Here is a 15,688-nt window from a genome sequence, read left to right as displayed (position 1 = left end):
AATAACACATCAACCCTGTTACCTATAGATAGACAGGCTAGAATAACACATCAACCCTGTTACCTATAGACAGACAGGGTAGAATAACACATCAACCCTGTTACCTATAGATAGACATGCTAGAATAACACATCAACCCTGTTACCTATAGATAGACAGGCTAGAATAACACATCAACCCTGTTACCCATAGATAGACAGGCTAGAATAACACATCAACCCTGTTACCTATAGACAGACAGGCTAGAATAACACATCAACCCTGTTACCTATAGATAGACAGGCTAGAATAACACGTCAACCCTGTTACCTATAGATAGACAGGCTAGAATAACACATCAACCCTGTTACCCATAGATAGACAGGCTAGAATAACACATCAACCCTGTTACCTATAGACAGACAGGCTAGAATAACACATCAACCCTGTTACCTATAGATAGACAGGCTAGAATAACACGTCAACCCTGTTACCTATAGATAGACAGGCTAGAATAACACGTCAACCCTGTTACCTATAGATAGACAGGCTAGAATAACACGTCAACCCTGTTACCCATAGATAGACAGGCTAGAATAACATGTCAACCCTGTTACCTATAGATAGACAGGCTAGAATAACACATCAACCCTGTTACCTATAGATAGACAGGCTATAAATGTTTTAACGATTATTTTGGGGGGGGTGAAGCCTGCATTCAATTGTCATTCCCTGTTGCACACAACAGGCCTCCATTCCCCCTGTGACATGGGGATTTATGGCTGATTTAAGATGAAGTCGTCAACCGTGTTACTTTACTTAGCATTTAATAGTCACTTACTATAGTACGTTTTTTATTTAACTCTTGAGATGGTAAAACGTGTTCTCTTTATGACAGAATGTTAAATTAGGTGAAATAAAGTGTTTTTGACCCAATTATACTTTCTCAAAAGGCAATGAATTGGTGGAACAACCCACAAAACAAACAGAGCTGGGACCGGCTACTTAGTGGCTACATTAATGGAACAAAAAACATACGAGGTGAGTGTGTTTGTTGATCTAACGGCTGGATCACGTCCTGATGAGGGCAATGCATGGATGGAACTATTGCTGGACCCAATCCCTTTCCTGTTTTTCCTCGCTTCCTGGTTTCATTGTGTCATAGGGGTCATCACTTCATCCAACACATGCTAATATTTCTCATTGTAATCATGGTGGGGGGTTGTTACTCATTTTCCCTCAAGTCCATGTTTATGATATTCACATTGAGAACAGTAGGAACATGTTTGGCCATGTGGAACACACACTTCTCTGAGTATCTGACAACTGCATGTACAATGGGTCTTGGTTAGTCAAATCAAATCAAAGGAAGTCCAGGTAGCAGTAGGGGGACAGGGTGAGCAGGTAGCTAGCTGCCTACTGGTGGGTATTCAGCAGCCTGCTGGTCTGGGGCAAGAAGCTATTGGCCAGTCTGTCTGTTTTTGTCATGATGCTCCTATACTGCCCATGTCTGAGTGATGGAAGTGGTGAGAACAGACCGTGGCTTGGGTTGCTGAGGTCCTTGATGATCTGATGTTGTAGGTGTCCTGGAGGGCAGGCAGTGTGAACCCAATGGTGCGTTCGACTGAGAGTACCACGCTCTGTAGACCCTTGTGGTCAGCGGCAGTAGAGTTGCAGTACCAGGCTGTGATGCAGCCTGACAGTATGCTCTCGATGGTAATCCTGTAGAACACTGTGAGGGACCTCGGGGACAGGCTACATTTCTTCAGCCTCCTGAGATTGAAGAGTCGCTGTCGTGCCTTCTTTATCACATTGTCTGTGTGGTTTAACCATTTCAACTCCTCTGATTTGTGTACGCCGAGGAACTTGATGTTTTTTACCCTCTCCACAGCATCCCCATTGAAGAGGATGGGGGCGTGCCCAACCTGGTTCCTCCTGAAGTCCACAATCAGCTCCCTTGTTTTGTTGACGTTGAGGTTGTTTAACTGGCACCGTGCCTACGTCCTCTCTGTAGGCCGTCTTGTCATTGTTGGTAGTCAGGCCTACTACTGTCATCAGCGAGCTTGATGATGGAGATGGAACTGTGTGAGGTCACGCAGTCGTGTGTATACAGGGAGCACAGGAGGGGACTGAGGACGCACCCTTGTGGGGCCCCCGTGTTGAGGATCAGTGTAGAGGAGGTAATTTTGCCTACCTTCACCACCTGGGGGAAGTCCAGGACCCAGTAGCATAGGAAAGATTAAAGTGCCAGGGCCGTGAGCTTTATGGTATTGAAGGCCGAGCTGTAGTCAATGAACGGCATCCTCCCATATGCATTCCTTTTGTCAAGGTGGGTAAGGGCAGTGTGCAGTGCAATAATGATTGCGTCGTCCATGGATCTGTCAGGGCGGTAGGCGAATTGGAGAAGGTTGAGTGTTACAGGGAGGGAAGAGGTGATGTGGTCTTTGACTAGCCTCTCAAAGCACTTCATGATGATGGAAGTATAAGTGCTACTGGTCAATAATCATTCAGTTCAGTTTCTTTCCCTTTCTTGGCCACGGGGATGATAGTGGACATATTGAAGCAGGTGGGGCCTGAGCAAACTAGTGACATCGGCTGACAACTAGAAAAAACTATGTCTCAACAACATGTTCATCTATTTGCCCTTTGAACCCCTCCAGGGACACCAGGTCAAGGAGTTTTAGGTTGGCTTGGAGGGAATTGCAAGACCAGGGGGCTGAGTAATGCTCGGTTATAATTTTCAGAACTGTAAGCATAAAACAAGATTAAGATCTGAGCTTGTATGCTTTTTCATTTTGAGCTTTAAGATGGCAGTTTTACTAAAATGGCCTTACAAATAAGAATGTACCAGTGTATGAGCTTGACCGGTTGCTATTGATGTACATCCGACAGCACGTCTCTGATTAGTGATAAAACCAAGGGCTGCATGATACACAGTCAAGAGCCTTCAGTGTAGAGCTTGAGGCTTGCACATAGTCACCATAGTCACACAGATAGAAAAGTACAACTATTTTCTGGCGGCAAAGGAAAAACCAATTTTGTGCAGGTAATAAAACCCAATACGCAGCTTGAGTTTCCAGACAAGGTTCTCTACATGGGTGATGAAGCTCAACTTCTCTTCCAGCCAAACTCCCAGATATTTGTACGTTTTGACTTGCTCTATAGAATGTGCTTCCAAGGTAGTCATTACATGGTTTTCAGAGTGTTTAGTATTGGAAAAAAACATGCCTTTTGATTGAGAGGAATTCAGAACAAGCTTCAAGTTGGACAGATTCTGTCGTTAATGATGTTAATAGCTATTTGAGATTTTTCAAAAGTCCAACTGCTTCTACTTGAATGGAGAACAGTGTCATATGCATAACAAATGTTGTGGATTTAGTAGTGGATGCTGTCTTATGATATAATAGTATGGACTTCTTAGGGTCACTTCTAAGGGGAAATGTATACTCGAATATATGCTATTCTTACATCATGAAGTAAGCAACTGGTGAAATAGAAGGTGCTTGAACCTCTCCTGTGTTAACACATCAATCTATAAGGGGGTCTTGGTTTGAGTATGCTGTCTCATGACACACCTACTTGACACAACCTGGTTGAATCAATGTTGTGTCAATGCAATTTGTCAACGTTGTTGTGACATAGAATCTACGTATCATCAATGTAAACTGTTGTTTTGAGGGTGAAATTTCAACCACAGGATTATAACATTTTGGTAAACAAATGTCAACATAGACACACCTTGTATAAAATATGTTGAATTTGTACCTTTAAAACAACGGCATATATTCAATGTTATATCCACTGTCAGAAAAAAAACAATAGGCTGGGCAGCACCTCCTACGGGAGAAGTGATTTATCTACAGCTACCCATTGCTCTCCCATCCAGGGTTTTAATCAAGCCCAGCCTTGCTTATCTACGCTTTTTCAGTGATTATTACCAATGTGCTATTGTGAGAATAATTGTTGAGAGATCTCCACTTAGATCTCCAAACTAAATAGATTCACTGTTGCTATCAAAGTCATTCCAAGGGTAGGTTAAACAGAGCAAATGCAATGTGACCATACTTTACCTCTCATACAGTGGGGAGAACAAGCATTTGACACACTAACGACTTTGCAGGTTTTCCTACTTACAAAGCATGTAGAGGTCTGTAATTTTTATCATAGGTACACTTCAACTGTGAGAGACGGAAACTAGAACAAAAATCCAGAAAATCACATTGTATGATCTTTAAGTAATTAATTTGCATGTTATTGCATGACATAAGTATTTGATCACCTACCAACCAGTAAGAATTCCGGCTCTCACAGACCTGTCACTTTTTCTTTAAGAAGCCCCCCTGTTCTCCACTCATTACCTGTATAAAAGACACCTGTCCACACACTCAATCAAACAGACTTCAACCTCTCCACAATGGCCAAGACTAGAGAGCTGTGTAAGGATGTAAGGACATCAGGGCTAAAATTGTAGACCTGCACAAGGCTGAGATGGGCTACAGGACAATAGGCAAGCAGCTTGGTGAGAAGGAAACAACTGTTAGCGCAATTATTAGAAAATGGAAGAAGTTCAAGTTGACGGTCAATCACCCTCGGTATGGGGCTCCATGCAAGATCTCACCACATGGGGTATCAATGATCAAGAGGAAGGTGAGGGATCAGCCCAGAACTACACGGCAGGACCTGGTCAATGACCTGAAGAGAGCTGGGACCACAGTCTCAAAGAAAACCATTAGTAACACACTACGCCGTCACGGATAAAATACTGCAGCGCACGCAAGATCCCCCTGCTCAAGCTAGTGCATGTCCAGGCCCGTCTGAAGTTTGCCAATGACCATCTGGATGATCCAGAGGAGGAATGGGAGAAGGTCATGTGGTCTGATGAGACAAAAATATAGCTTTTTGGTCTAAACTCCACTCACTGTGTTTGGAGGAAGAAGAAGAATGAGTACAACCCCAAGGACACCATCCCAACTGTGAAGCATGGAAGTGCAAACCTCATTCTTTGGGGATGCTTTTCTGCAAAGGGGACAGGACGACTGCACCGTATTGAGGGGAGGATGGATGGGGCCATGTATCGCGAGATCTTGGCCAACAACCTCCTTCCCTCAGTAAGAGCATTGAAGATGGGTCGTGGCTGGGTCTTCCAGCATGGCAACGACCCGAAACACACAGCCAGGGCAACTAAGGAGTGGCTCCATAAGAAGCATCTCAAGGTCCTGGAGTGGCCTAGCCAGTCTCCAGATCTGAACCCAATAGAAAATCTTTGGAGGGAGCTGAAAGTCCGTATTGCCCAGCGACAGCCCCGAAACCTGAAGGATCTGGAGAAGGTCTGTATGGAGAAGTGGGCCAAAATCCCTGCTGCAGTGTGTGCAAACCTGGTCTAGAACTACAGGAAACGTATAATCTCTGTAATTGCCAACAAAGGTTACTGTACCAAATATTATGTATCAAATACTTATTTCATGCAATAAAATACAAATTAATTACTTAAAAATCATACAATTTGATTTTCTGGATTTTTGTTTTAGATTCCATCTCTCACAGTTAAAGTGTACCTATGATTTAAAAAAGTACAGTCCTCTACATGCTTTGTAAGTAGGAAAACCTGCAAAATCGGCAGTGTATCAAATACTTGCTCTCCCCACTGTACATCATCAATGATGCTATTTAGGCCTATATAGCATTTGTAAAGTCATCAACATATATGGTTTCAATTCAACACAGAATTAAACTGAAAATAGAAAAATAGACAATACAATAGGCCTAGGGTTTCAAGCTCTGGTTGATTGAAAATGTCATGATATTTAGTGATGCTGAATTGTGTTTGGTTGTCAACGCAACCAAATGTCAACATTTGAAGGAGATGTATCTTCTGCTTTGACAGTTTCATGTGCCACTGACTTAGTCTGGTTTAAATTCCAGTTTGTCTACAAATTAATAATTGATAATTGTTGGATTCACGTCTCCATCTTCACCAAAAATGTAAGTTAAAGTTAAAGAATAGGACTAAATCAAATCAAACGAAACATTTTAAGTGTTTTTTTTTTGTTTAAAACAATTTATCACATAAATATTGTGGTCTTCAATGTCAACGTTTGGGGTGGCAGGTAGCCTAGCGGTTAGAGTGTTGGACTAGTAACTGAAAGGTTGCAAGATCAAATCCCTGAACTGACAAGGTGAAAATCAGATGTTCTGCCACTGAACAAGGCAGTTAACCCACTGTTCCTAGGCTGTCATTGAATATCAGAATTTATTCTTATTAACTGACTTGCCTAGTTAAAAAAAAAAGTTACAGGACTTTGATGTTAAATCTGTTTGTTTGCCATGGCTAGCTAGCTGGATGGCTAATGTTTGCATCTAAATAATGCAGCAGGCATCTCCGGCTCTTTTGTTTCACCTGCCGGTTGAAAGGTGGAGACTGCGGTGTCTGAGATGTCAGAGAGGCAGAGGGACTGTTCCTGACCACTGCTGATGTGTGGTTGATTTTCTGGCGCTTTACTGCAGCCAATGCATCTGACCATCAATGGAGGATCAGCCACCTATGGAGGAGGGGCTACTATGGAGGAGGGGCTACTATGGAGGAACTGGGAACGTCGGACAAAGTAACAGGCCCTTGTCTGACAGACAACATTTCTCCATGGCTGTACTGTACCATTGATGCTCCATCTGCTCAAGCCATACTGACTTTTCCACACAGCCTCAACTCCATTCGTTTTGCATCTTCATTTCTTGTTCATTGATGAATAATGTAAAGTATTTTGTTCACAAGAGGACCACCATGGAAATAGGTTTCTAAACTTTTGCATATTATCCACTGTGATTTTTAAATGTATTGTATCCACATGTGTGGTTGTATTGTGTTATTTACAATCATCATAAACTTTATTTAAAGTGCATTAACGTTTGATTGGAACTATCCAAGCAGAAGATGAATCTCCTCCAAATGTTGATATTTGGTTGCGTTGACAACCAAATAAAATGAAATATCACTTTTGAAATACAATATAACCTATTAACTTGTCGACAAGTTAACAAATGATATGTTGGACTCACATCTCCAACTCAACCAAAAATAAAGGATAAAGAATGGGATTAAGCCAGTGGCTTAGATGTAACTATCCAAGCAGTAGATATATCTCCTTTGAATGTTGATATTTGGTTGCGTTGTCAACCAAACACAATTCAACATGACTTTTGTAATACAGTAAGTAGCCTAAAGTTAAGGCTATCTTACAAACTAATGTAACGTGGCCACATTTCAAGGCTACTGTAACTAACTATACATTTCTTCTCATGTAATCATATAAAGCGTGCATGTCCAAGATAGTAGGCCGTCGCAGGTCTGTAGAGATCTTCACAATTGCTGTAATAATCATTGCAGAATCTCGTATGGCATTGATCACTTGCACCATGTACTTTTAATGTAATCTCATCTGCAATCCAGGTTAATTGATTCTGCTATTAGATAAAGCACAGTGATAAAACATGAACCTGTTGTATAAATAAATCCAATATTGTATTCCCATTTGAACCTTGCTGCGCTTTTAAGTGTTTTAAGTGTTTAAAAGAGCAGTGATAAACATTTGGGTGACAACTAAACCACAAGTCAGACATTGTTTTTCCATTGGAATTTGGTTGTGATTTTAGATGTTTGAAAGCATAGTGATAACATATTGGAAATTCAACTAACTTTTGGCTGTCTTATTGAGTGGGTAAATATAGGTTGTAATCGGATTGATCAACATCTCAACCAAATATTACCCAAATATCCACGTTGAAATGACACGGTGTGCCCAGTGGGTATGGACTTCTAAGGGGGTAAGTAAGAACAAGTATTACCTCATCAAGTGAGGAACTAGAGAAATAGAATGTGCTTGCACCTCTTCTATATAAACACATCCATACACATCTAACAATTCTATAAACATACATAGGCACGTTGGCTCAAAACTAAAGCTAGAGCGCTTTTAACTTGATGAATACTGGGGAATGTTTACCCTTACGGTGTGACAAGTATTTTTTCCTTTGTAATGGAGGCCGAGTTAAGAATGGTTCTGGTCAGCGTTACAGTACATGGTGCAGCAGACATTGACCAGACTCAGTGGGCCCTTTCCCGACACCCAAGGGAAGCCCAAGTGTTTTGCTAACAGTCTGCCTGGAAGACACTGGACTGGAGAGCCTCTCCGCCAAGTGCAAGGGGCCGGCTCGTATTAGCAACATTACTCGAGTTAGCTTACATTAGCTTACATAAAGGTCCCACCTTCTCCTCTCCTTCCCCTGCATTTCTGTTCATTTCTCCCACACACATGTTCACACGCACAAGGTCCATTTGGGGAGAGGAGAGAGGACTAAATTGAACCACACAGTTTTTTTTGTCTCCATGGTTCATGTTTGGACATGAGAGCAACACACTTCCTTGATGAATATCCATCTCCGTCCACTGCTTCATATTTTCCAGAGTTTAGGAGAAGAAACAGTTTGGCATGTGAAGTCAAATACGTCTGTTATTCAATCAGGGAGGGACAGAGGGAGCAGAGTTTTACATATAACATAAATACATGCTTTCCATGTGGAGCATGGGCCCCATTTGTATGTCTATTTTACTGAAACAAGGCCCTAAACCATTTGTATTACATATCTGTGGAAGGACATCAAATCATCACCTCTCTACTTTTTCTAGACAGGAACTTGGGCGTGAGTGTCACTAATACAAATCATGGATTTATGGTGAGCTAGCCCAGCAACAACTCCACTTCTCATCAGCAATGAACGGTGGCTTGCTTTACTTAAAGGACTAGTTAATCTCAAATAAGAAAGCACATTTTCAGTATTTTGCTGAAACCGATACCCGTGTCGGATTAATTATGTACCGGAGTTTACATTTGTACCCATGTGTGTAGAGACACATAAACTCAGTAAAAAAAAAGAAACGTCCCTTTTTCAGGACCCTGTCTTTCAAAGATAATTCGTAAAAATCCAAATAACTTCACAGATCTTCATTGTAAAGGGTTTAAACAGGACAGGTACAGGATGGAAACAACAACTGCCCGAGTTACACCAGGAACGCACAATCCCTCCATCAGTGCTCAGACTGTCTGCAATAGGCTGAACTGAGGGCTTGTAGGCTTGTTGTAAGGCAGGTCTTCAGCAGCCATCACCGGCAACAAAGTCACCTATGGGCACAAACCCACCGTCGCTGGAACAGACAGGACCTGCAAAAAGTGCTCTTCACTGACGAGTCTTTTGTCTCACCAGGGGTGATGGTCGGAATCGTGTTTATCGCCGAAGAAATGAGCGTTACACCGAGTCCTGTACTCTGGAGCAGGATCGATTTGGAGGTGGAGGGTCCGTCATGATCTCGGGCGGTGTGTCACAGCATCATCGGACTGAGCTTATTGTCAATGCAGGCAATCTCAACGACATCCTCCTCCCTCATGTGGTACCCTTCTTGCAGGCTCATCCTGACATGACCCTCCAGCATGACAATGCCACCAGCCACCAGCCACCACGGTAACATCTCACAGCAAGAACGGGCAAATCTGGTGCAGTCCATGAGGAGGAGATGCACTGCAGTACTTAATGCAGCTGGTGGCCACACCAGATACTGACTGTTACTTTGATCAGGGACATATTCCATTTCTGTTAGTCACATGTCTGTGGAACTTGTTCAGTTTATGTCTCAGTAGCTGAATCTTGTTATGTTCATACAAATATTTACACTTCGCTGAAAACAAACACAGTTGACAGTGAGAGGACGTTTATTTTTGGACTGAGTTTATATAAATATGACATGAACCACAATATCATTGAGGAACATCAGGGTGGATGGAGAGGGAGGGTGGGTGGCAGGGATTTGGACACATGGTGTAAAAAAGAACAATATCACTATCTATTTGTGGTATTTTAGATACTAATGCTCTACCATAAGTGACTGTCCTGTTTTTGTATTTTCCAATTATTGTATGCTAAGCCATTTTGGAACACACATCTGTTAGCATCTAACTACTGTATTTCTGTTAATATTGTACATTGTTTATATATATTTGTGTTTGTTGTTGAAGCTGTTCTTATGCATAAATATCAATTATTGTATCTTTGCATGACCTTGTGATCAAATAAAATATATAATCCCAGCCCAAAAATGTAAAGCTCACTAGTAGGAACTCAGCTCCACTTTGGACCACTTTTGAGGTATGAAACTTTGATTTTGCAGTGAACAACTATCCCTTTAGGGCAACACATGTCATGTCAGTGCAATTCTCTTCACTGAGGTGTTGAGTCTGTTGACATTCATTATTGGTCATGCCACTGTGAGGGGTGATGCAGTCTGCCCTGCTACTGTACGTCTGAGCCTGCTGCCGCCACAACCAAGACAGAGCTGCCACTCAGTCATCCTTCATTACAGCTAAACTCAGCAGCCTGGCAGGAGGCCACCCTCTCTCTCTCTCTCTCTCTCTCTCTCTCTCTGTTAGCCCGACATGGGAGCAGCCCTGGGGGGAGAAACTCAAACTATGCAAGCCCCTCTCTGGCTCAAAACTCCATGGGACTGGTCCAGAATTAAGAGCATTCAGACAGACACACAAGCACACAGACACAAGCACACACACAGGCATGCTTCAGAGTGATATATAGTATCCTCTTATCTGTCTAGTAGATCTGTGTAGTGTAGTATCCTGAGACACAGTACAGACGTTGACATTTCTTTAGGAAGCATACTGTGCTGTTCCCATAAATAGACCCTCAGTTGGTGGTCCCCACGTGGCATAAGCATGTCAGTGTTGAATAATTCCCAGCTCTCGCCTATGCAGTACGTTACTGTCAGGCCCGGGTCAACTGAGGGCAGGAGCCGCGACTGAAAACCATAACAAGTGTAATTACGCCACCGCATCGCCATCATCATCATTAGGGGCATTAGTGAAACACATGGGATTACTTCTTCCCTCCAACGACTACTCCAGTGGTTATCTACTCCAATGGTTATCTACTCCAATGGTTATCTACTCCAACGGTTATCTCTTAGACAAAGTATGTAGGCTACATTACAGACCAGGTCACAGGAAAATAGTTACGTCAGCACTGTCGTCCTCTGTAGCTCAGCTCGTAGACATGGCGCTTGCAACGCCTGGATAGTGGGTTGGATTCCCAGGACAACCCATATTTAAAAAGTACGCAAGCTTTGGATAAAGGCCTCCGCCAAACTCCATTATTATATTGCTGTTTGGAGATGCATCACTGTGCTCCTCTTTAGAACAGCTGAAGGCCTTTTGCCGGTCTCTGTGTCTCAGATATTCATTTACAACAGTCCCATGAACATCATTAAGGGAATATTCTGCATGTGTGGAAAGCTTCCAAATTCCACCCCCCTTCCCTAACTAATAAACCATTAACACGAGTAGACTGTCTCCACATGTGCTGTAGGCCTAAGCATCTAAAAATGTTCAGTCCTTGCTCCAATGTTGAAAAGACTCCACATAATACCTTCAAGTGGTGAATGTTGACGCTCTAGTTAGTCTATTGCAGAATTGATCCTTAGGACATTATTAACACATTTACGTTTAAGAGGCAGCAGTCTTCAACCTTTATCTGAATTGGAAACGCTTGAACATGCATTTAGACTGGGGGTAGCACACAAAGGCTGGAATGGTGCATCGTGCCTGCCGGCAGATAAATTCCACATTACCAGGCATTAAAAGCAACAAATCACCATGAGTGAATTCCCACAAACTAATTTGATGATGTTTCCAAAAGAAAAACAACTTAATTATCTATGGCAATACCTCATAAAGGAAACCCTCCTGGTATGTGTAAGGGCTCATTACATTGAGGCACACTTAAAGCAGGTATTTGTCATGGACTAGGCTGGTAAGAAAACCATTAAGGCTAGTTAGTCCCTGTCACTGATATAAAAGCATACAAGGACACATAGTTTCATTATTGTGTATTTTATTCCTCTCTTGTTACAATATATTTCTTCATGCAAGCATTTCATGGTAAAGTCTACACCCGTTGTATTTGGTGCATGTGACGAATTTATTTGGACTTGATTCGACTTGACAATATGGAACAAGAAAGGGTCAAAAGTATCTAAGGCACATGTGTCAAACTCATTCCACCGAGGGCCGAGTGTGTGTGGGTTTTCGCTCCTCCCTTGTACTTAATTGATAAATTAGGGTCACTAATTAGTCAAATATATATATATTAAATACAGACACTAGGCCCTCCATGGAATGATTTTGGCACCCCTTGATCTAAGTGGTAGGACACAGTTCAGTACCTCAAAAAGGATAATATCAGCTCGATTTTAACAAATACATGAGATGGGACGTTTCTAGGCGACGGCTTTGTTTTTTAGAGTATTTACTGCATAGCCTACATGTGCCTGGAAATATTTCTCCCTAATGGCCTCCGCTGGCAAAAGCAGAACACACTGAATAATTTTTTTCTCAAAAAAAGTGAATCATCTTCGAGCAGTTTATGAATATGGCACATCCACAAACAGCTGACAGGAAATACAGTCGAGGAAACTGTCAGGGCTGTAGAATCAACAGTTTTCCCCCAGCTCCACATTCCCCTCAGTCACAAGTCATCATACTTCAGAGTTATTTTCCATAGAAAATTAGAGACAGCTTGCTCATATAGATTTTTGTTCTTGTAAGAGCCAAGTGACTCTAACTCCGAAGGAATGAGCTCAACAATTAAGCTCCCGGGGCCACATTACAATGACTTGGCAGCCCGTAATTATTTTATGGGGCTAGCGAAAACAAAGGTGCTTTTTGTGAGGTCATCTCATAGTGGTGATTATATGATCTCCAGAGCTTGTCAAAATGGCAATCTACGTGCCATTGAATTGACGAGGAGAGACAGTAATTACCGGTCACTCACTACCCAGGTAAATGATCAGACGGGGCCGTATATAGGCTAACCCCAATGAAATGAAGTTGAAGCCAAGCCAGGGACGTGTCATTGGAGACACACACGAAATCACAAACACATACACACCTTCCCCTTGAATGTGTATCCTTTTTATTTGGCCCGGGCCCATAACCAGTCCCAACTGTCCTGTAAAATGTCTTAACTATCTAGCTAACATCCAGTGAGGTCTACTGGATGGTTATATGCGGAAATGTATTCAAAGTGATACAAAACTCCATCTACTGCTCCAACTCAATTACATTATTGGCTACGGATACAGCAGGTAGCCTGTGTTCTCCATCTCCCAGACACAGCCATCTACTGTCTGCGTCCTTGATCTGTGGCAATTCCTTTCAGTGTCCATTGCTAGCACATTCAATACCTGCAGAGTCGCGAACATCTTGTATTACTTTTTACCATTAGTCACGGAGCCGTCGGTGACAGACCATTGAAAAGTATCCGCAGACACCGTAGATAGAGCGCACAGCAAACCACACAGCCAGCCACAAGAAAATGAGATACGCTACATCTTCAGCTTTCCAAAATGTATGTGGATATGTTCTGATTCCACGTCAAAAACGTGTCGCACTGTATACAGTTATGAGATAGACCGAGCGTTGCTAGAATGACACGTTACCCAAAGAATAATGACTGATTGGTTTAACACTTGGTATTCGATGCTGTCAAAGACACGCGCTGTGTATTTACACCCACAAGACGCAACGAACTCAATAGGTTTTAAGCATCAGTCTGATATTTCAAAAAAAGTCTTGTCAAGTTAAAAACATTCGTAAATCCCAACACATGACCGACAAGGACACGATTTACTGACCCATCACTCACTTTCATAACGCTATAATACTTGCACAGCACCAGCGTCTTAAAAAGTGGAACTTCACGCAAAGGCGATTGCACCAAGGGATTTTAGAATAGGATGTGCATGATCACAAAATCCTTTAGCTAAACTCTCACAGACTGTCATTTCATCGAACTATTAAGCAATGCATGCATGAATGAACGGATGCATATTTGCGAAAGTTGTGCTTAATACTTTCTCACCATACTAAACCAGTTCATCCAAATGAGAGAGAGCAGGGGAAAAAATGATGAGCGTCACATACCGTCCAGAAGCTGATATGCAGTCGACAGTTGGCAGTACCACAAGGCGAGATGTATTCCAAAGGACCACAGGGAGAGGCTGCTGATAGAGGGGAAACAGTGAATAATTTAGCTTTAGAGTTCAATTCTCGGTTTTTCAAAACACTTTCAATGCGCGTAAAATATGTGCGAATTTACCGTGAAGTCATCTTCGATCTTGTTAAAGTCCACACAAAAGTCCTCTTGTTCCAATGTGATAGTGGTAAGAGTTGGAGCCCGCTCTATCCCTCACTCACTCCCTCTTAAAAAGATCTTGCTCTCCCCCTCACTTGGACTGCCCGCATTTGCAAATGAAACAAAGGCTGCTTTAGTCTTCCAAGACTGAACCGGTCCTCAAACACTGAAATCTGACTCCTCACAGTCGCTCTTCCTGGACCACTGCTTTATCCAACTCTGCCCTCATAGAGGTCTGGCCCAAAATGATTGACAGCCTTGATAAAGATAACAAAAATGCTGTCTAAAATGAATAATACAAATACTGAGATACAGTATATTGTATACAAAATAAAAGGGTAAATTATATTATTTCCTACTAATACCTTTGCTCAAATTGGTTCCAATCCAAGTGCCAATGTCATTTATCAAACTCCAGGCGGTGCTATGGTCAGATGATATGAAGATAGAGCTCATTGACCACGCACACCAGTGGTGGGTTGGGCACAGAAAAACGGAAGACTTTGTAACATTTGGTGGTGGATCGTTGATGTTATAGGATCATTTTGCTTCCACAGGTCCTCGGGCTCTTGTTAAGGTCAACAACATCATTATTTTTTTATCAAGTACTTGGACATTTTAGACAAAAACCTGGTTGCCTCTGCCAGGAGGCTGACACTTGGCCAGAAGTGGATATTCCAGCAAGACAATATCCTCAAGCACACATCAAAATCCACAAAGAAATGGTTACTTGACCACAAAATCAACATTTTGCAATGGTCATCTCAGTCTTCAGACTTGAAACCTATTGAAAACCTGTGGTTTGAGTTGAAGAGGGCAGTCCATAAGCACAGATGAAGGATATCAAGGATCTGGAAGGATTCTATATGGAGGAATGGTCATAGATCCCTCCAAATGTGTTTTCCAATCTCATAAAACATTTCAGAAAAACTATCTGTGTCGTTATCCTGGCAAGGGGAGGGTGATTGAATACTGAAAACAGGGGTGCCAATAATCTTGGCCCCTATCTTTTTTAGATTTTAAAAAATGCATTTGTTAACAAAATGCCTTTCTCTAAGCAATTGTATTAGTATAAAATATTATATTTTTCCATTTTTTCCATGCAATATAGCTACATTTTGGTATCATAACACAGTATTTTTTTTCTCGTCTTTATCAAGGGTGCCTATCATTTTGGTCCTGACTGTGTATCGCTACCTATCCCAGATTCAAATGAATGCACGCACACACCAAGTTCCCTCTCTCTAGATTAAAGAGTGATCTCTCTGTCCTACCTTTTTCCTGTTTTAAATGGCTCTTGCCTGGCCTTGAATTGAGAAAATATGCATCAGGCACAGATACATTTCATACATTTTTGTATCATATAATTGTCAGTCAATTGTCACCGTTGTGCCACTTACTGTATACCCTTCTGTTTCCTATGACCAAATAAGGGATTTCTAAAGGTGTCATCAACAAAGCCTTT

At 42.0% G+C, this 15,688-nt stretch overlaps 1 protein-coding gene and 1 long non-coding RNA gene across 4 annotated transcripts in view; both read right to left on the bottom strand.

Moving 5' to 3' along the window:
* LOC118371722 (collagen alpha-1(XVIII) chain-like) overlaps window positions 1-14,453 on the bottom strand; it is an 88,990-nt gene extending 74,537 nt beyond the window's left edge. For 2 of the 3 annotated variants that reach the window (XM_035757298.2, XM_035757308.2), the window contains exons 1-2: window positions 14,188-14,453; window positions 14,013-14,092 (exon numbers count right to left, since the gene is read on the bottom strand). In XM_035757298.2, coding sequence (XP_035613191.1) covers window positions 14,013-14,092; window positions 14,188-14,198 — 91 coding nt within the window. In that variant the 5' untranslated portion in view covers window positions 14,199-14,453. The remainder of the gene's footprint in view (window positions 1-14,012; window positions 14,093-14,187) is intronic. The other variant, XM_035757305.2, reaches the window with a different exon arrangement.
* On the bottom strand, window positions 123-428 carry LOC127920669 (uncharacterized). Its single transcript, XR_008106872.1, has 3 exons — window positions 392-428; window positions 228-268; window positions 123-145 (listed from the first exon to the last, which is right to left on the bottom strand). It is a non-coding gene; the product is annotated as an uncharacterized LOC127920669 (long non-coding RNA).
* Window positions 14,454-15,688: the final 1,235 nt, after the last annotated feature.

Source organism: Oncorhynchus keta, chromosome 4, assembly GCF_023373465.1.
Source record: "Oncorhynchus keta strain PuntledgeMale-10-30-2019 chromosome 4, Oket_V2, whole genome shotgun sequence".
NCBI classification, from domain to species: domain Eukaryota; kingdom Metazoa; phylum Chordata; class Actinopteri; order Salmoniformes; family Salmonidae; genus Oncorhynchus; species Oncorhynchus keta.
This window is presented reverse-complemented; position numbering and strand designations above follow the sequence as displayed.